Raw genomic sequence first — 18,632 nt, forward strand, 5'->3', positions numbered from 1 at the left:
GGCGGGATTGGGGATGCGGGGGTAGCGGGGGTGTCCCGGGAATGGGGCGGGATTGGGGATGTGAGGGTCAGGGGGGTATCCCGGGAGTGGGGCGGGATTGGGGATGCGGGGGTAGCGGGGGTGTCCCGGGAATGGGGCGGGATTGGGGATGTGAGGGTCAGGGGGTATCCTGGGAATGGGGCGCGATTGGGGATGTGAGGGTCAAGGGGGTATCCCGGGAGTGGGGCGGGATTGGGGATGTGAGGGTCAGGGGGTCACCCTGGGGGGGGATTGGGGGTGCGGGGCAGAGCCCCGTGCGGGGGTCCCGCCGGTCCTCCCGCTGGTGGAGGCGGAGCCCCCCCGGCCAAGCTCTGCCCAGAGGGGGATGCGGGGTGTCCGCCCCCAGGGGCTGTTCCCGGGGGGGGTCATTACCGAGCGGGGGCTCATTACCGGGGCAGGTGGTTATTACCGGGCGGTGGGTGGTTATTACCTGTGCGTCCGTCATTCCCGGGCGGTGGGTCATTCCCGGGGTGGGGGGGAGGTCACTCCCTGCAGTGGGTCACTCCCAGGGCAGGTTGCAGGGGTCCCGCCCTGGGGCCGGGCACCCGCGTCCCCAATGCGGGCAGGAGCCCGCGCTGGGCCATGAGCAACGCGACGGCCCCCACGGCCCCGGGCACGGCGGGCGACTCGCTGGTGGGCTCCGTGCTGGGCCCCTTCCTCTTCCTCACCCTCCTCGGCGCCGTCCTGGCCGCGGTGAGTGGGCGGGCGGGCGGGGGGCGGTCTGGGGGGGCACCGACGCCCCCCGAGCCCGCGCCGCTGATGCCTTTCCCCGCAGGTGATGTACGTGCAGAAGAAGCGCAGGTGAGGGGGGGTCGCGGGGCTGGGGGTCGGGGGGGCTGCGGGGTCACCACTCACCGACAACCCCCCCCCAGGTCTGAGCGGCTGCGGCACCGGCTGCTGCCCATGTACAGCTACGACCCGGCCGAGGAGCCGCCCGAGTCCGAGCAGGAGCTGCTGGTGGAGGCCGAGGAGGCTCAGGTGGGTGGGAATGGGTTCTTATCCAGGTTTTCCATGAGAAATGTAAGCAGCGGCAAGTGAGGTGCCTGTCCCGAGGGAGCTCCGGGTTCATTAAGGTTGGAAAAGCCTTCCAAGATCGAGTCTAACCTCGGGGGAGACAGCTTTGGGTGTAACCCAGAGGGTTTTGGGAGGGTTGGGCTGCGCAGCTGGTGCCCGCAAGCCCAGGGCTCCCCCACGCACCGTGATGCCCTGCTGGGTGTGGGGGGGTCTGGGCTGGGCCCCTCGTTCCCCCCGTGCCCGGTGTGCACGTGTGACCCTCTCTGTTGCAGGTGGTGCCTGGCTGGGGGGGTCTCTCACCCCCTCGGCCCCCACGCAGGGACTGGAGGGCCTGACCCTGCCCGGAGCACCAGGACCAGATCCTGCCCGCGGGAGGGAAGGGAGGACGGTGCTGGCGCCGTGGGACGGGCAGGACGTGCCCGCAGTGGTGCCCCCAGCAACCCCCACCCCAGCACTGACCGGTGGGGACATCTCCCACCTCAGCACCTGGTTTTGCCTTTTTTTTTTTTTTTTGCTTGCACTGCTCCAGCAGCCCCTTGGAAGGCTCAAGGTGGGGCAGCAGGGCCTGGCAGGGAACAGCGGGCTCCAGACACTGTGGGATGCCTGGGGGGAGATGGAGCAAATAAACGTCTCTGCCTTTGGCCGTGGGGCTCCACGTGGGGCTGGGGGTTCAGCAGCACCGCCCCAGCCACTGGGGGGGAGTTTGGGGGGCAGTGGGGCTTTGCATGTTTGTGTTTGCATCAGCAGCTCCTGCCCCTGCCCAGGGATGGCCGGTGGCTGCCACCAGCATGGATGTGCCCCTGGAGAAGGTGGAGCAGCCACACGTGGAACCCACCTGCCCCCCCAGCCAGGGCCCGGGGCAGAGCCGTCCAACGTCCATAAAATGTTTTATTCAAGTAACTGCAAATAGGAACCCAAAAGGTCATTAACAGTGAACCAAAAAAAACCCAAACCAAACCCCGATTCTGTCCCGCCGGGGCCGCCTGGCACCGACCTCCGGTCCCGCTGCAGCCGTCATGCCTGGGCAGCGTGGGGGGGGGAGCACCCCACGGTCCCCCCACCCCACTGCCCTGCCAGCCTCAATCCCCTGGAGCAATAGAGCAAACCTAGACCTCAAAACAACAACTTTAAAAAAGAAAAACAAAGCCCAAAAAAAGGGGAGGGGAAAAAAAAAAATGCCCCACGGCCCCCAGCAACACCCCGAAACAGGAACCACCAAGCCCACGGTGCCCCAGCAGCGCAGTAGCACGTCTGTGAGTTCAGAGAGTGGAACTTAAATATCCAGAGGTAGTTGTGAATGAAAGGAAAAAAAGTACTAAAAAAAAATATATATCTATACCAGAACCTATGAGGAAAGGGCTGCCCCAAGCTGGCCCTGCACGGGTCCCCCCAGGACGGGCTCCGGGCCTCGGCAGCGCCGGGGGAGCTGCTCCCACACACAGTGCAGTCACCCGGGACTGGGAGGGTGCAGGGGGTGCCCAGGGTAGCCATAGGCCAGAGCAAAGGTCTAATGCATTTGGGGGTCTCACCTTTGCTGCCCCCACTCTCTTTTCTGCAGAGGCCCCAGGGCAAAGCCTGATGCTGGGGGGGGAGGAGGGGGCAACCAGCATCCACTTTGGCTGGGTGAGATCACTGCGTGGGGGGCAGCGAAGGTGGGGGGTCCCAGCCCCGGCTCTCTGCCAGGCCCCCCCTTACCAGTGGGGCTGCCCCGAACCCCAGTGCTGGGGAGGGGGAGCCGGGGCAGGTGCCCCCCCGGGCGGGGGCTGCAGGGGCCGCCCGGGTTGGGCCATTTTCCAGTGCTGCCGTTGTCTGAGGGTGAGGAGGGAGCGGAGGAGGAGGAAGCCAGGGCGGTGCAGTGGGTCTCTCCCGGTCCCTCTCACCCGGCCGCCGCGGGGCCGTCGGGCGATGAGGTAGCGCCGGCTCAGGAGGTGTCACTGCTCCTCCTCGGATGACTCCTGGGAAATGTTCACCTCCTCCTGGACCTGCTGCTGCGAGGCAAGGGAGTGTGTTTGATGGTGCCACTCCATTTTCCCTGGACGAAGGGCTGACCGGTCACATCACACCCCTTGTGCAACGAGGGAAACTGAGGCACCAGCACCCTCCTGGGTTTAAGGACTGGCCCTGACTCCGGGTTCAACTGTTGCAGATTAAATCCCAGGTGAGAAGCCCCCTGGGTGGGCTCACAGCGAGGAGGGGGGACTGCACACCCCAGGCCACAGCCAGGTCCCCAGTGGCCCCCCACTGGGGGGTGGTGGCAGGACCGGGTGTCCCTGTCCAGCCCTGCACACCGGGGTGGGTGGCCGTGACCCCACACGGGCGGTGACTCAGGGTTGAGTGAGCCTGAGTCACAACAGCCCCCACTTCCTCCCACTTCATTCACAGAAACGCCACCGCGGCTGCCGGGGGGGACACCAGAGGGGGACACCGTGTCCCCAGCATGGCCCCACTGGCACAGGACGGGCTCTTCCCACCCCCCTACACTGGCTGCCTGCCCTGGGACCCCAAACAGCCCCCGGCACTGTGACACCAGCGCAGGAGATCCCAGGATGCAACCCCGGGTTTGCAGCCCTGGCTGCTCCCAACCCCTCACGCTCTGCAAGGAATTTCAGTGGGAAAAGGAGCAAAATCTGGGCCATGCAGGGCAAGGAGATGAAGCCACTCTGGTGATGCTCGTGGGTGTCCCGCATTCACCTCGGCTGCAAGCCAAGGGGGAAAGGAGAGAAAATGGAATGGAGGAGGGAAGGCTCAGGGAATGGGGTGGCTGCGCCCGCAGGAACCGCGCTGGCAACAGTGCGAGGGCCAGCACGACCCCAGGGGCAGGACCAGCCACCTCTACGCTGCTCCTGGGGCTGGGACCACCCAAACCCCAGCCCCAGGGTACAGCCGGGTTCACAGCCCACCCTGTGTCCCCTGCTTGGTCACTGCTCTGCACTCCTCCAGCCCGGCAGCATCCACCCATCCTCGTGGGGCCAGCCAGGGGATGCTGTGCCCCCAAAGTGCACAGCACCCTGCCAGGTCAGAGGGGGAAGGGAAAAAAAGCCTGCTCACCGTTTTTTTGGGTCGCCCTCGAGGTTTCCTCCCTGGTGTGACTGCAGTTTTCTGAGCAACAACAACCAAAAAAAGGGCATTTTGGTCAGGCTGTCCCTGGGATACTGTCTGGGCGGGGTGGGGGGGTTTCCAGCCTTCCCCTTCCTCCCACCCGTGACTGCCAGATTCATCACCCCAGTGGCATCTCCTGGGGTGCTGCTGCCAGCTCCCCCCAGCCCCAGGATGCCCCGTGACTCACGAGGTGGGTGCAGGATGTGAGTCGCTGTTTTGCAAACAGGTTTGTCTTGGTGTCCTCGTGCTGACACATACGGGCCCCCCCAGCCCCCCCGGGAGCCAGTGCCCAGACCCCCCCTCCCAGGGGCAGATCTGCCTGGAATTGTCCATAACTGAACTCAAAACAGACCTGTGGTCCCAGCACTTGGCTGGAGCAGCCCTGTCCCCAGGCACCTACCCTGCCCTTTGGGGTGGCCTTGTTTTTACTGCCCTTTGGCCGTCCACGGGGTCTCTTGGGGGTCGAGGCATCGCTGGGCTCCTGCTGGAGGAAGAACAGAGGGGGGCTGCATGCCCAGCGTGGCTCCCAGTGCACCCCAGGATGCTCTGCCTGGGAGTCCCACTCTTCCCAGCAGACCCTGACAGGGCAGAGATGCTCTTGCACGTGGTACTGGGAGCACTGGGATTGGAGATCAGGCACCAGGCACAGGCTCCTGTGTGTCCTTCAGCCGGCTGTATGTGACCTGTCCCCACCCCCAGAATGAGCTGCTCAGCTCAGCCAGGCAGTCCCCACAGCTCCTCAGCCCAGACCCTGCTTGCTGCCAGTGCCACAGCCAAGGAAGCATCAGGGAACTCAAAAATTGCCTTTTCTGCAGGAAAACGATGTGCACAAACTCCACCTGGCCCGGGGGAGCTAAGGGGGGGTTGGCACTATAAAGGCTCCAGCAGCATCTTATCCCTCTGAGCAGCTTTTGCTAATGGGGCTTTAATTAGCCCATCTGCAAAGGCAGGTTCAGCAGGGCCTGGGGAGGGGCAGGGGAGCCCCCAGCCCAGCCCTGGGATGCTGCAGCACTTGGGGGTCTCCAGAGCCCCCCAGGAGGGTTTTGCTGCTGGTGAGCACTGGGGAGGTGCTGCCCAAAGGGGGCAGTGGGGGCTGCACTGGGTGTGTCCCCAGCCCTGCCTGGGGGATGCAGGGGTAGGGGGTTCCCTGCTGCCCATACCCCAGGGGTGCCTGTCACCCCCTTCCTCCCAGGGTACCTCACGTACCTGTGGCTTCTTCCTGGGCCGCCCTCGGCCCCTCTTCTCCGACACGTCCTTTTCCCCCTTGGAGGCCAGGGGCTGGCTGGATTTGGCGCTGGATTCGCTCATTGTCTGTCCCGGCAGTGGTGAGGAGGAGCAGGAGGGAGGAAGGTCAATCAGCAATGGCTCTGGCTCACCGTGCCAGCCGGCCCTGCTGCCCCCCAGCCCTTGCACTGGGGCGGGTGAGTTGTCACCTCCATCCTCCTGGCACCAGCTGGGGGGCAAAGTGCACTGGCTGCCCCACGCCCCTGGCATGGCCACCCCCAGAATGAGGCAGTGCCTGGCCCTGAGGCATCTCCCAGGGACCCCTCAGGCAACTGGGGAGCAGCAGCTTGGCCAGCCCTTCCCGCCCAACCCCCTTCCCCAAAAAGAGGAGAGCGGCTCCAGGTTTAATCCGGAGTCCTTGGAATCCCAGATGTGCTGCTGCACCAGCAAGCTGGGACAGGATGAGTGGTGGCACCAGAGGCCTTGGGCATCCCCAAGGGGTGCCAGGGCCCTGGAGGGGGGGCACAGGCTCCTGCAGCCCTGCTCCCACCCCATCTTGACACCCAGCATTGCTGCACCCAGAGAGGGTGCTGGACCCCTGCCCATTCTCCATCTGGGATTAGGGACAGGCACCGCCTGGCACTTGTCCTGGGGATGCTGAGTTGTGCCCCCCCCCGTGCATGTCCCCAAGGGCTGGGCAGCTTTCCTTGCTCTTGGAGAAATCCCACAGAGGAAAAGGCTCTCCACCTCACTGCTTCCCAGGAGTGCAGGGAAAACCTGCTTTTCCAGAGCTGTGGGGGTGGTTCCACACCCAGCTCCTGGCCTAGGAACCAGGAGGGATGGGATTGGGGATGGAAGGAGCAGGATCACTGCCACAGCCCCTGCTCTTACCGATGACCCTGTGCAGGGCACCTGCACTGCTGCTCAGCCAGGTGACCGTGGCCATGCAGGGACCTCTGCCTGGAGTGGGGATAGGAGGATTCCCAACAGGAACAGGGCAGGGAGAGGCAGGTATGAGGTTGTGTGCCCAGTCTGTGTGTGCTGACAGAGGCACCCTCCTACCTCTGGGATAACAACGCTCAGTTTTGAGCAACTGGTTCCAATTTGGATGGTGTTGGAGCAGTTGGGACAGGGGGGCTGCAGGGACAGGGGGTGCTGAGCCCCCCAGGAGGCTGAGCCTCACTGGGGCAGCTGGGGTGGGTGTGGGCAGGACGTGCAGCGCGAGGAGCCACGCTCAGACCTCTGAGGCTTTTCAAAAAACAGGCGTCAGCTCCCGCTCCCCTCTGGAAGTGACTCATGAGTGCAGAACAACAACAACAAAAACCACCCTCGGAGTCTTTTTTTTTTTTGGGAGACAGAAACCATGCTGTCGTGTAAACACCCCGAAAATATTACTCACAGCATCCCAGAGCCCTTCAAGGAGTCTCGTAGAAAAAAAGAGAAGTATGGTTTAGATTTAGGCCAGCAAAAGGCCAGCTGCTGGCCGGGCTGGGCCAGGGTTTTGTCTCTTTTTGAGTCAATCTCTGTCAGAGGCAGCACAGCCTCGAGCCACTCCGTGCCCCCTCCCGCAGCTGGAAACAGATGGGCCCAGCATGGCTCCCACCCTGCTGTGTTCTCCTCTCCCTGCTGGGGCTGGGCCCCACGCAGCAGCTCCAGCTGGGAATGCCAAGGGGGCCCCCCACACTATGGGGGTACCACTGGGTCTGGTCCCCCTGAGACAGAGCCTGCTGCCACAAAGTTGGTGCTGGGGAAAGCATGTGCACATCCCATCCATGCCTCTGCACCCCAGCCATTCCTCTGCACCCCGGCCATCCCTCTGCACCCCGGCCATCCCTCCACCACCTCACAGCTCTCCCCAGGGCTCCAGAGCTGAAACCGTGCTGGGGGACTGAGGGGTCCATGCCTCACTCCAGCAGAGGGGGATTAGGAGGAGGATGCTGGAGATGGAGGGTGCTTCTCTCCCACCCCAGCACCTTCCCAGCCCACACCCTGTTCCCGATAGCAGCCCCAGCTCCCGCAGTGCTCCCTGCTCGTGGCACCTGCCCGGCCCCGGACCGTGCCGGGCACATGGCGGAAGCGGCTCCGGCCCCGCTCACGTGCGGCAGAGCCATGGAGGGAGGGAGGGAGCAGCTGGGTTGCCATGGAGGAGAGGAAGCAGCTGAGAGAGAAACCTTTCCAGGCAGGGAGGATCAGTGGGGGATGCGGGCAGGGGCTGCCGGGCTCCCCGCGGCCCGGGGGGGGGGCACATCTCTGCACAGTTTGGAGGTGGAGGGGCCACATCTGCCTCTTGATCGATGGAGTAGGGGGAAGAAAACCTCCTCCCCTCTCCATCCCTACGGATGCTGAGCCACCAGGCTCTCCTCCCCCAGCGCCATCGCTCCCCCTGCTCCACAGCACGAGCTGGGCTGTTCTCAGCAGTCACCTCTGGGTTGCACGAGGGCCAACCTGTCCCCCCGGAACGATGCTCCTGCTGCTCCCGGGCCTGTTCCTGCCTTCCCGGCCGCCTGCGCTGGCTTAGGCTGCTCTGTGCAGATAACCCCACAAATCCCCCTCTCCTGCCACCTACTCTTAGATTAAACGAACCGGCCCAGGGGAAGCGGGGAGACAGGCGGGGGCTTAGATCTTAATAAAAAGATATAAAATCTCTTCACGCCCAGGAAATCCAGCCTGATGGCAGCTGGAGAAGGATCCCGGCCGCACCTCCTGGCAGAGGCATGGGGAGGGAGGAGGGGAAGGAATCGTGGAGCAGAAGTTGAAGAGCCTGTTGGGCAGGGGCGCGGGACGGGAGGGATGTGCGGGCTCCTCCTTAGCACAGACCCGCCGTGGGGCTGCCCTGACCACCCCCCCGGGGCTGCCATTGAGCAAAGTCCCCCCCTTCCTTCCTGGGATGCATAATAAAAGGAAGTGATAAAGGAAAGGAAGGAGGGAGGTGGGGGAGAAAGAAAAGAGGCGGGAAGGGCACCATCAGGGCTTTGTGAAGCCCCTGTCCTGGGGGGGGAAGGGGGGGCAATAAAACCCCGCGCAGAGCCAGCGTGGATGGCGGGGTGCGGGGCCGGGGGGGCCCACGGTCTCGCAGCGCGGGCACCGTTCGGGGACGGCCGAGCCCCAGCACCGCAACTTTGCCCCGACCCGCGTGTGCGTGTCCCGTGAGCTGGGCCCGGCCTCGCGCAGGCCCCGCGCACCTTGCGCCGCCCCGGCCCCGCACGCGGGTCCCGCTCCCACGCCCGCGCTCCGGCCGCGGCCCCGCGCAGCTTGCACGGCCCCGGCCCCGGCCCCGCACCCCGCGGGCTGTCCCGGGGCCGTGCGGGCCCCGCCGGTGCGGGGCGATCGCAGCAGCCGCCACCGGGGGAGCGGAGGGAAGCGGCTCCGCGGCACCGGGACCCCCGCGCCCGCCGCCCCCCGCCAGGTGCATCGCGCCGTTAATGGCAGTAATTAATAGCGGTAATAAAGCGAGGCACCGCGAGCCGCACGCACCCGCGCCCCTGCAAAGCCCGGCAGCCGGGGCCGATCGTGCCCCGCATGCGGCGAGAGGGACCAGAGCCCCGGCCCCCCGCACCCCCCGCGCCCCCCGCGCCCCGCAGCAGAAGGAAGAGGAAGGCGGCACTCACAGTCAGCTTGATCCCGGAGCAGGGTGCTCGGGGTGGGTTTCGGGGGCGGTTTGGCGGCTTTGCTTTTCCCGGCGGGTCTGTGTCGCGGAGCGAAGGAACCTCCCGCCCGCGGCGACTGCGGATCTGCAAGAAGAGAGAGGCTGCGGCTCAGCCCCGCATCCCCGGGCCCGCCAGGCCCCGCGTATTTATATAAATAATAAAGAGAGAGGAAAAAAAAATTGCTCCAGGAGGAAGGAAGCTGGGTCAAAATCATTTGCAGGGAACGAGGGAAAAAAAAAAAAAGGGGGGGGGGGGGGAGGGGGGGGGGGGGGGGAAAAAAAAAAAACCGGAGCGAGCTCCCAGCCTTACTGGAGGGGATCCAGCCGCTAAAAATAGCAAAATCACACTCGAAATTAAATAAGGGCAAACAGGCGAAGGGAGCTCCCAGTGCCGGCGGAGCGGGGGAGGCGGAGCCGGGGCCGCGTCACGGCGGGGGCGGCGCGGGGGGCGCGTCCCGCGGCCATTGGGTCGTTCAAAGGACGGAGCGGCGGTTGCGGGCCCAGCCCCGGGTGGCGAAAGGTCCCCGAGGGGGGATGGAAGGTTCTCCCGGGGCGGCTGGAGGCACCCTCCCATCCTCCTGCCCCGGGGTGCTCCAGGGATGCGCCCGGCTGGAGCCGTGCGGGGGTGCGGGAACCCCCCGGCTGGGAACCCCCCGGCTGGAGACCCCCCGGCTGCCCCCTCGCACTGTTTGGGGCTGGCGCGGGGGGTTTGGTGTCCCCGTGGGGGCAAACATCGCCCAGGGCCGGGCCGCACAGGAATGGTCAGAGCACGATGCTCTTTCCATTTGCTGCCTCCCCACCAAGCGAACCTCCCACAGAAGCATCCGGTCCCCATTTGGAGGCACCAGCAGTGGGGGATCCATCCCTGGGGGTGCCAGGGCTGCCTGGCTCGTGCCATGATATTTATTTAATATGTTATTGCAGCCCTGCTGCAGAAAGGGGAGGCTGGTGTGGGAGCGGGTCCTGCTCAGCAGAGAGGTTTGGGGGGCTGGGGAGCAGCCTCAAGGCTCCCCTGGGATTTTGGCAGGTGATGGGCGCAGTCTGCAGTAAAGAGCTTTGTTCTGAATTCCTCTGGTCTGTCTGGAAATGGTTTTGGTAGTCTGGAATCAGCCAAGCTGTCCAGTTGGGTACCCCAAAACCCAGGCCCCTGCTGTGCCAGGGCAGGGTTTCCAATGCATATCAGGCACATGAGATCTCATGGTGGGTTTTTTGATGGGATACAAGGAAATCCAGAGCTCAGCATCCTCTCAGTGATAGGACTGTGTGAAATTCCCCCAAACTCCTGTGAAAACTCCAATCACAAATCTAATGGAAAGTCTGATTTAGGTGCTTTTGACCATCCTGACTCTAAGGGTTGAAATCTGGAGTGAGGAGCTAAACTTCAGACTGCTGGATCTAAGTTTCAGGCAAGTTTTTATTGAAAAAAGGGCAGCTTTAAAAATGTGAAATATGAAAGTAACAACATCTGCCTGTGCAGAACTGCTCTGGTGGGGAAGGTTTGTGATGTGAAACAAACCAAATCAAATCCAGCCAGGCTTGGGGCACTTGTTTCTGCTAATTGTTACTTGGATTTTTTAAAATCCCCTGCAAATTCCCCTGCCTAAACCGGAATCTGAGTAGTGCCCCTTTCTGAAAATTAAAAAAGGAAAGCAAAGAGCAAGGGAGAACCCTCCTGCAAGAGGGTTCCTGTTCCCAAATGCCTGCAGGAAGAGCAGGCACCACCCTACCCGCACCCCTGTGGTTGGGGCTGCAGCTCCCAACCCAGAGCAGCAGTGGGTATCCCCCATGCAGGGCCTTCTGTCCAGGTAAGGGGTTGTTTGCAGACCCTGAGTATTCTTTTTTTTTGGATAAACTAGTGTTTCCTCACCTACAGGCAGCCCTGCCTGGGTTTGGAGGTACCAGGGTATCTTCTGCCCCGGCTGTGCCCAGGGTCATGTTCGGGCTTCCCCCTTTGCTGGGAGCCCGACGAGGAATTTGGTTTCTGTCCTGGCAGAGGCTCGTTGTTATTAATATCCCTTGTTATTTATTCTGCAGTGCTGGTGAATGGCAGTGGCTGGAGCACTGCAAAGGACTGGGGCTGTTTTGCCTTGCTTTGATCCCTCAAAGTTTTGGCAGGTCCCCACTCGCCGAGCCCATGCCAGGCCCTCCCCACACTGGGTTCACCTGTGGAGTGACCACTTGGTCTTTAAAGAAAAATAATGCTGAGGTGGTGCCCCAAAACTAAAGAGTGGTGGGGAGATGCTCCCAGGAAACCGGCCCAAAACCACGTGCAAGGAGGGAAAAATGGGGCAAAAGCCTGGGCTGGAGCAGTGCCCAGGGCCGTGCCCAGGATCACAGTCCAGGGCCGTGCCCAGGATCACAGTCCAGGAAGATCATTTTCACTTTTGTTTCTGTGAGTTCCTGAGTTACAGCCCGTGGCCCAGCGGGTTTGGGAGCAGGACTGGGCAGGCTCCCCCAGCCTGCGGTTCAGCTCTGCAGAGGGACCGGGAACTGAAAATGGCTTGAAACAGAGAAACAAGTAATTTATTATCCCTCCATTGCAGCTGAGCCCAACGCAGGGCACGGAGGAGCAGCCTGTGCCGTGCCAGGTCGACACCACACCGAGCTGTGCTGCCCCAGTATCCCAGTGAGCCGAACGCGCTGGGAAACCCGCCGGAAAGCCAGCGGGGATGTCCCGGCCAGGCTGTTCACAGGGCCGGCCGGCCACGCGGGAGGGGACAGGGACAGGGGTGGAGCCTTTGTTTCCCCTCCTGGCTTTGTTTCCCGATGGCCCCATTGGAGAAGCCCCATGTGGCCAAACAGCCCCGGACCCACCCCAAAACAGGCCCATTTATTTGATTAAATGGCTCCTTCCTCCTCACTCCTGGAGCAGATCGAGCTCTCACCAGGGCAGCGTTTTCCTGCAGCCTTATTCTGGGGACAAATTCCTAAATCACCTGATAACTTATAGGCTTATAACCTAACCTAATGCCACTGCTCTGCACACGGGCCTGGGGTTTGCAGGATGCAGCAACACCGGTGCCATGGGCTGCATGTGCTGCACACGTGAATTATTTCACATCTCTGTTTATTTACCCAGTGTTTCAGCCTGGGAGGAGATCTGATGGGATGATGGGTGCCCAGTGCTCGGGAAGGGCTGAACCCCTGCAAGGTCCCCTGAAGAAAAGGTGCTTGAAATCGCTCCCAGTTCCTCGGGCTCCACTGAGCTGCAGGTGCTGATCAGCCACCCCAAAAAGCACCCACGACTGGGGAGTCAGGGGGGACCAGAGCGTGGCCCTGAGGGGCACACAGCTTGTCCTGTTCTGCCCTGTGTCCTAGTGACTGCCACCGAGCCCCGTGGCCTTTGGGGATTTGGGTGCCTAATTCCTGCTAATTTCCCTGGGAAAGGCAAAAGCGGATCCTCTGAGGCAGCTCAGGTTGTTGGGTAATTGGAAGGGCCACCCGGCTAATTACGAGCCTGCGTGTTTGTCACCACCGGAGCCCTCCGGAACAGCAGTTAATGCAGAGTGATGGGGGCTGGATCCCCTGGCTCCGGGAGCTGGGGATTTGCAGGAGAGCCTGGCTGCAGGGTGAACCAGGAGCCGGGTTTGGAGGGGCTCCCTGCCCTGGGCTCTGGGGACCCAGGGGCTGCAACATGTACAACCCTCCCGCCCCGGGAAACACACACAACTAACTCCTGGTATCCTGATGATCCTCCGGGACCCGCAGGGCGAGCAGGATCAGCCGGTGGGGCTGGAAAGTGGCTCTGGCTCCGGCTCAGCGCTGAGGCAGCCACCCCTCACCTGCATGCCCTCACCTGCTGGGACCTGTGGGGACAGGTCCCTGCCCGTCACCCCTGCTCGGTGGCAGGAGGGTCTGCTTTAGTGCCACTCCCGTCCCCTGGGATGGCAAAGGTGCATTTTGGGTGCTGCTGCCGTTGGGATGGGGGTAGTGAAGGGGCCGTGTGTGTGGTGCTCTGGCTTGGGCACGCCAAGCTAGAGCACCCCGTGAGTTTTGGGGAGCTGTTCGGTGTCCCATGGCGGGTGCCCTGTGCACCTCGGCCACCGGCTGTGCCACCTCCTGGGCCTGGGGCGGCTGCTGGCCCCGCAGGGAGCGGGATGCTCCGGGGCTGCAGCCATCCCCGCGCGGCTGCACAATGGCCTTTTGTCTGCGGGGCTGCCCCGGGAACATCCCGCCATCCCAGTTTCCCAGTAACATGAAACCTCCTCGGGGCTGCCTGCCGGAGCACAAAGCCTGGGGCTGCTGGGGGGGCGGCTCGGCCCGTTCCCGGCTCTCCCCGCGCTTCAAAACATGTGCACCGAGCGCGCTGGGGCTCAGGCGGGTGGTGGGCGGCCCCAGCCCAGCCGGGCTCCTGCTGGAAAGGGAGTGGCATGAACCGGGGGAGCACCAGGAATGGATCCGTGTGCCATCCCCCTGCCCACAGAACCTCTGTGCAGGGTGCAGCTGACCCGTGGTGGGGGTCTGGTGACTTCCTCGCCTCTGGTCTCCGCACCGTCGCTCCCCAGTCCTCCATGGGGGCACTCAGGGAATGTGCCAGCGGGTGAGAAAATACCTCCAGGTGCTCCCTGGAGCCCCTTTCCTTCTGCCCTGCCCTGAGGGTGCCAAAGGGGTGTGGGGGGAGTGGGACAGGCCGGGGAGGAGCCGCTGTAAATCATTAACGTGGATGCGGAGGAGGGGAATGCCAAGGGTCATTAATCCAGGGCTTGCTGAGTGGCTTGCAGGGGCGTCTGGCAGCCCGGTATTTTTTTAATCAAGGTATTTTATTGTAAGTGGCACATCAAATCTGACCAGGGCAGCACAGGAGCCAGAGCATCCCAGGAGGGGTGGGGGGATGCACTGCAAGGGGCTTCCCGGGGGCTGGAGGACACGTGGTGCAAGGGACAGGGGATGTTTTTCCTACCCTTCCCAGCCTTTTCTGTCTCCTCTATCCCCTGGAATCTCTGCAGTTCTGTGCCATAGGGAAGGAGCCCCCCACTCCCTGGCCAGCTGCTGAGTTCACTGTGGCAAAGGGGACACAACGGAGAGGCTGCTCCTTGTCGGGACTCCAAGAAAACACTTTTCCCTGCCAAATTCCTTGACACTTTCCCCTTTACTCAGTTCCGGTTGGAAAAGCATCGAGGACCGAGGGACTTCCCTCCGTCCCAGTGACTCAGGTGGTGGTCACCAAGGTGACTCAGCCGCTGGCAGCGTCCGGACTCCGGAGGGACACGGGGGCCCGGGGTGACACAGAGGCAGGGAAACAGGAACGGGAGGCGATGCCGGAGGTGACGGGACGGGGAACGGGGCCAAGCTGGCTGCCGGTGTAAGGGAGGGAGCGGGAGCCGGAGCCGGAGCAGCCCTGCTGGTGTCCCTTCCGCGGCCTGGGGGTTTGACTAACGGGCTTTGGGGGAGATGGAGATGGGTGGGGGCGGGCAGTGGGTGCAGCACCTTATGGTCAGTGCTTGACCCGAGGCAGCAGGGCTGGGCGGGATGGAGCGTTCCGGGATGGAACCGGCGGGTTTTCCTGGGGGGAACGCGCTCCCACCTCGCCAGAACCACAGAATTATGGAATCATTTAGGTTGGAAAAGCCAACGCTGCGGTTTCCTGCTGCCACCTAACGGGGAGAGGCTCCGGAGCGGGGCGGGATGAGAGGGGGCTCTGCATCCTTCCCCCACCCGTTCCGTGGTGAGTCCCAGCATCCCGCACCGGGAGCAGGACGGTGCTGGGGTGGGCTCGGGCCAAAGCGGGGCCGGGCAGGGCTGAAGCGCGTTCCTGCCGCTCCTGCACTCAGCCCGCCCTGGCAGCGCCCGCGGGGACTTGCTGGGTGCCCTGGGAAGGGATGGGTGGGGGTGCTGGTGACCCCGGCTGCAGGGCTGAGCCCTCCACAGGCTGTTCGCTCTGTCCCCGCACTGCAGGGGCAGCAGTTTGTCTCCACCAGGGGCCCCCCAGGCACGTGGCATGTCCCTGACCCTGCGATGCAGCTCTGCCATTCCCGGGGAAATGTGACATCCAGCCCGGCCGGAGGATTAGGGAGGGCTATAACGGGCCGGGTGGTCACCGACCGTTCCCGGCTCCGGTTACGCTGCCTGGCCCGGTGCTGCCTGGCCATGCCAGGGGCTCATCTTTCAAATGACAGGGACACACTCACAGGGGGGCTGTGGGGGGCACCGAGAGGGTCAGGAGCTGGGAGAGGGGGGCCACAAGGCTGGAAACCACCATGGGGCCGAGCATCCCACCCCTCCGTGTCCCAAACCCATAGTGGGGGGAGCAGGCTGTGGTTATCCCCCCGGCCCCTGCCCAGGAGGGGGGTCCCCCACGGCACCCGCCACCTTCAGGACTTCACTGTGGGGGCAGGAGGACCCCGTCCTCCAGTGCCCCCATCCATCACGAGAGCAGCCGAGGGGGTGTTTGCCAGGCTGTCACCCACCTTAGCCAGCTCCAGGCCTGGCAAACGGCTGCCTTGGCAACTGCTCCTCCGTCCGTGGGTGCCGCAGGCGCAGGCGTGGCCCCCTCGAGGGAGCATCACGACACTGGGGTGGGTGGCTCGGCGTGATTCGAGCTGGGGGAGGACAGCAGTGTTCCCGTTCCTGACGAGCAGTCCCATGGTCCCTGGGCGGGGGGGGAACACCCTTGAACAAGCCCACCCTCAGGCCAGCACCCACATGTTGCCCCTAAACAGAAGGACGTGGCTGCCTGGAGGGTCCCCGTTCCCCAGCACCTGCGGGGAGAGACTTGGGGTGCATCGACTGGAGGGGAGATCTTCCCTGGAGATTTAGGGAAGGCTCCTGGGAGTTGTGGAGGATGTGGCCTATGTTTCATCTGCTACACAAGGGTGACAGGAAGGTGTTTGCACGTGGGGCAGAAGGGGACAGCCCCCAATGCAGCCATGTGTGTGTGGGGTGGGGATTTAGGCTAGTGATTGCCCCAAACACCTTCTCCCCATTCCCCCTGGGCTGGAGGGATCCCAGCGTGCTGGATCCGTTCTGCTGCGTTGCTGCAGTGAGAGCAGCTGCCATGGGAAGGCACTGGTGGCCTTTGCTGGAGATGCTGAGCCCAGCTTTGAGCCCACAGTGCTGCTGTGGGAGTGTGGGCTGGGCTCTGTGGCAGCTGGGGGTCCCAGGGGCTGGCAGATCCTGCAGGACCTGGCTCTGGCCAAGGCTGGCTCCAAATCCTGGCTGCACAAGTTGCTCCAGATTGTTTTTTCATCACTCAGTGAAAACCACCCCACTGTGCTGAGCACCCTCCTCCCAACCCTCCTCCCCCACTGCTGGGGTGCCTTCTCCCTCTGGGATCCCACAGCTCCCTCCTCCCCTTCCCCAGTGCTGAGCCCCCTGGAGCTGAGAAATGCACCCACCTCTGCCTCCCTCTTGTCCCAGGAGATAGGGCTTTGTTGGACTGTGCTATAGCCAGTGCAGGAAAAGCCCCAGGACCCCTCGCTTGGGAGCTGTGGGAGAGAGAAAAAAAAGGCACCAAGAAAAAATAATTATAATAATAAGGGGGTTGAATTTTGGGCAGCCAAATGTGGCCAGGGCCTTTGCTGAGCTCTGCAAAGAGAGGGAAATAGGAAGGAGCTCCTAATGAATTGGTTAGCATCCAAATTGGGAGCTGAAAGGGGCTGGGGGGCGGCTGCTGGCAGGCATGTGAGCCTGTGTGTGTGTAAGGGGCAGTGGATGTGATGGGGATGGGGCTGGATCTGATCCAGGGGGGGAGATGGTCCCTCCTGGCGTGGCTTTGCTGGTCCAAAGATGGAGCCATGAGGATGGGGAATCTCTTGAGATGCTGCTTCGCAGTGGGGGGTCCTTCCTCCCTCTCCCCAAACCCTTTTATAATGCTTCCAAAAGCCACTTTCTTGCAGAGGGAGGGGCCCTTCCCAGTGCAGCCCCTGCTGCAGCCCCCGATCGATGACCAACATAATTACTTCTGCAAAGGCAAATCCGTGCCGGCCTCGGCTCTTGGTCGCACTCCAAGGAAGACAGTGTTTCCTTGCAAGGATGAGGCCATGAATATTTTATGTCCAAAGAGGATATTTCTTTCAGGAGGTTGTTGCATGAATTATGGAGAAGTTGGGAGGAGAAGACGGGTGCTGTTCTCCGGGGTCGGCTCCGAGCTGGAGGCTCTGCTGGCACCGCGGGGCTTTACCCAGGGTCCCTTTCCCTGGGTGATGGGCAAGCTCTGCCCCTCGCCCCTCACCACAGCAGCAATCAGGGGTGTGCTGGAGGAGCCTTTGCTGCAAATCCATCCTAACTGGGGGCACTTTGTGTTCCAGCAGAGCAGGTTGGTGCACGCAGAGGGAACGGGGCAGTTCTTGTGTGGGGCCAGACGCAGGATGGGGGCTCAGCTGCCGTGTGGTCTGTGAGAGGAGGGCAGCGGCTTCCCCGGGCACTTGGAGGGGAGAAGCAAGGCAACAGAGGCTCCTGGCCTGCTCCATGCTCCCCTCCTTGCTTTCCCCTATATCCTGGGAATCCTCATGCCTGGCTGGGTGCTCGAGATGCCAATGATTGGTGCTGGTCCCATCCAGCACCCCGTGGCTCTGTGGTGCCAGTCCCTCGCTGGCAGCTCATGGCTCCTTCTGGCTGAGAGCCAGTGATGCTTCTCTCCTGTCCATTTGCCCTGTCCCCTGCCCATGTCCTGTATCCTGGGTGCTGCTGCCACCCTGCTCTGGCACGGCTGCTTGGGCAGAATGAGGGGATTGACTTCCACACCATCCGTGGATTCCATCTTAGTTAATATGTAAAGATTTTCCTCTAATTGTCCTGTGAGTGCAGAGGGAGTGTGTGCTGTCTGGCCGTCACAGTTAATTTTACCACCAAATGTTCTCTCTCTTTCTCTTTTCTCCCTTTTTTTTTCTTTTAAAGAAAACATTTCCAGCTGCTGACGATCCCTGTGGGTGGAAAAACCCCTCCTGCACCCAAATTGAAATGCAGACAGAGCCATCTGCCCCCTTTCCTTGCAGAACCTCCAGTGCTGGGGTTGGGGGACAGAGCAGTGTCCCTGGGACATTGCCCTGGGGACAGGGGGACATCTCTGGCTTTAAAGATGAAATTGGTGGGAGAACAGGAAGGTTGGTCCATGGGAGCAGGGTGGCACTGCCAGGACCCTGGTGTCTCTGAGGCCACGTGGTGGGTGCTGGTTCAGGGGCAGATCCTGCACTCTCTGGAGCATCAGCAGAAAAAGCTGCTGAAGGTGCACAACGAGGGATTTCCAACGGAACACTGTGCCTCAGCTTTTCATGTTTCTGTATTGTTTAGACCCAAAATCCGGAGAAATCACTGCCCAAAATAGCCTCTGCATGTCCCTGAGCCTGCGCCGTTTCCTCCTCGTTTATAAGCAACAGCTTCTGACTGGGATGGGGCCAATTCACCAGTTGCATTAAGTGGGTCAGACCGGAGGGCACGGCCGACAGCAGCCCTCGTTCCCCCTGTGAGCAGCAGTGGGCTGCAGGGCTGGGGTCCGAGGCTCCCGAGTTCCCTCTCCCTTCCCGGGGTGGCTGTGCCGGAGCAGCAGCTGCAGGAGGGAGGCAGGACATGGCCCAGAGGGTGGAGTCAGCAGAACTCCCCATTTCTGGAGCCTCTGGTACCTGCTCATGGGGCAGGTTCTGAGGGCAAAGCAGCAGCTTCTCGGTTACCACAA

General features: G+C 62.6%; 2 protein-coding genes across 4 annotated transcripts; one reads left to right on the top strand and one right to left on the bottom strand.

Annotated features, from left to right (window-relative positions):
- Nucleotides 1-358: 358 nt before the first annotated feature.
- LOC108507648 (uncharacterized protein C3orf18-like) lies at nt 359-1,696 on the top strand. The gene is made up of 4 exons (XM_017835820.1): nt 359-732; nt 815-840; nt 912-1,017; nt 1,326-1,696. The coding sequence occupies exons 1-4, from the start codon at nt 622-624 to the stop codon at nt 1,386-1,388; spliced, it is 306 nt and encodes a 101-aa protein (XP_017691309.1). The 5' UTR covers nt 359-621; the 3' UTR covers nt 1,389-1,696.
- A 225-nt stretch (nt 1,697-1,921) lies between these two features.
- HMGA1 (high mobility group AT-hook 1) lies at nt 1,922-9,441 on the bottom strand. 3 transcript variants are annotated; one of them, XM_017835823.1, is made up of 6 exons: nt 9,333-9,441; nt 8,985-9,107; nt 5,359-5,463; nt 4,553-4,633; nt 4,102-4,152; nt 1,922-3,041 (listed from the first exon to the last, which is right to left on the bottom strand). In XM_017835823.1, exons 3-6 carry the CDS (start codon nt 5,458-5,460, stop codon nt 2,985-2,987), a joined length of 291 nt encoding a protein of 96 aa, XP_017691312.1. In that variant the 5' UTR covers nt 5,461-5,463; nt 8,985-9,107; nt 9,333-9,441; the 3' UTR covers nt 1,922-2,984. The 3 variants fall into 3 exon arrangements, with proteins under 3 accessions (XP_017691312.1, XP_017691311.1, XP_017691310.1); XM_017835822.1 differs by having other exon boundaries at nt 1,922-3,038; nt 4,553-4,636; XM_017835821.1 differs by having other exon boundaries at nt 4,553-4,636.
- Between the last annotated feature and the right edge of the window lie 9,191 nt (nt 9,442-18,632).

Source organism: Lepidothrix coronata, unplaced genomic scaffold (assembly GCF_001604755.1).
Source record: "Lepidothrix coronata isolate B3197 unplaced genomic scaffold, Lepidothrix_coronata-1.0 Scaffold263, whole genome shotgun sequence".
NCBI classification, from domain to species: Eukaryota; Metazoa; Chordata; class Aves; order Passeriformes; family Pipridae; genus Lepidothrix; species Lepidothrix coronata.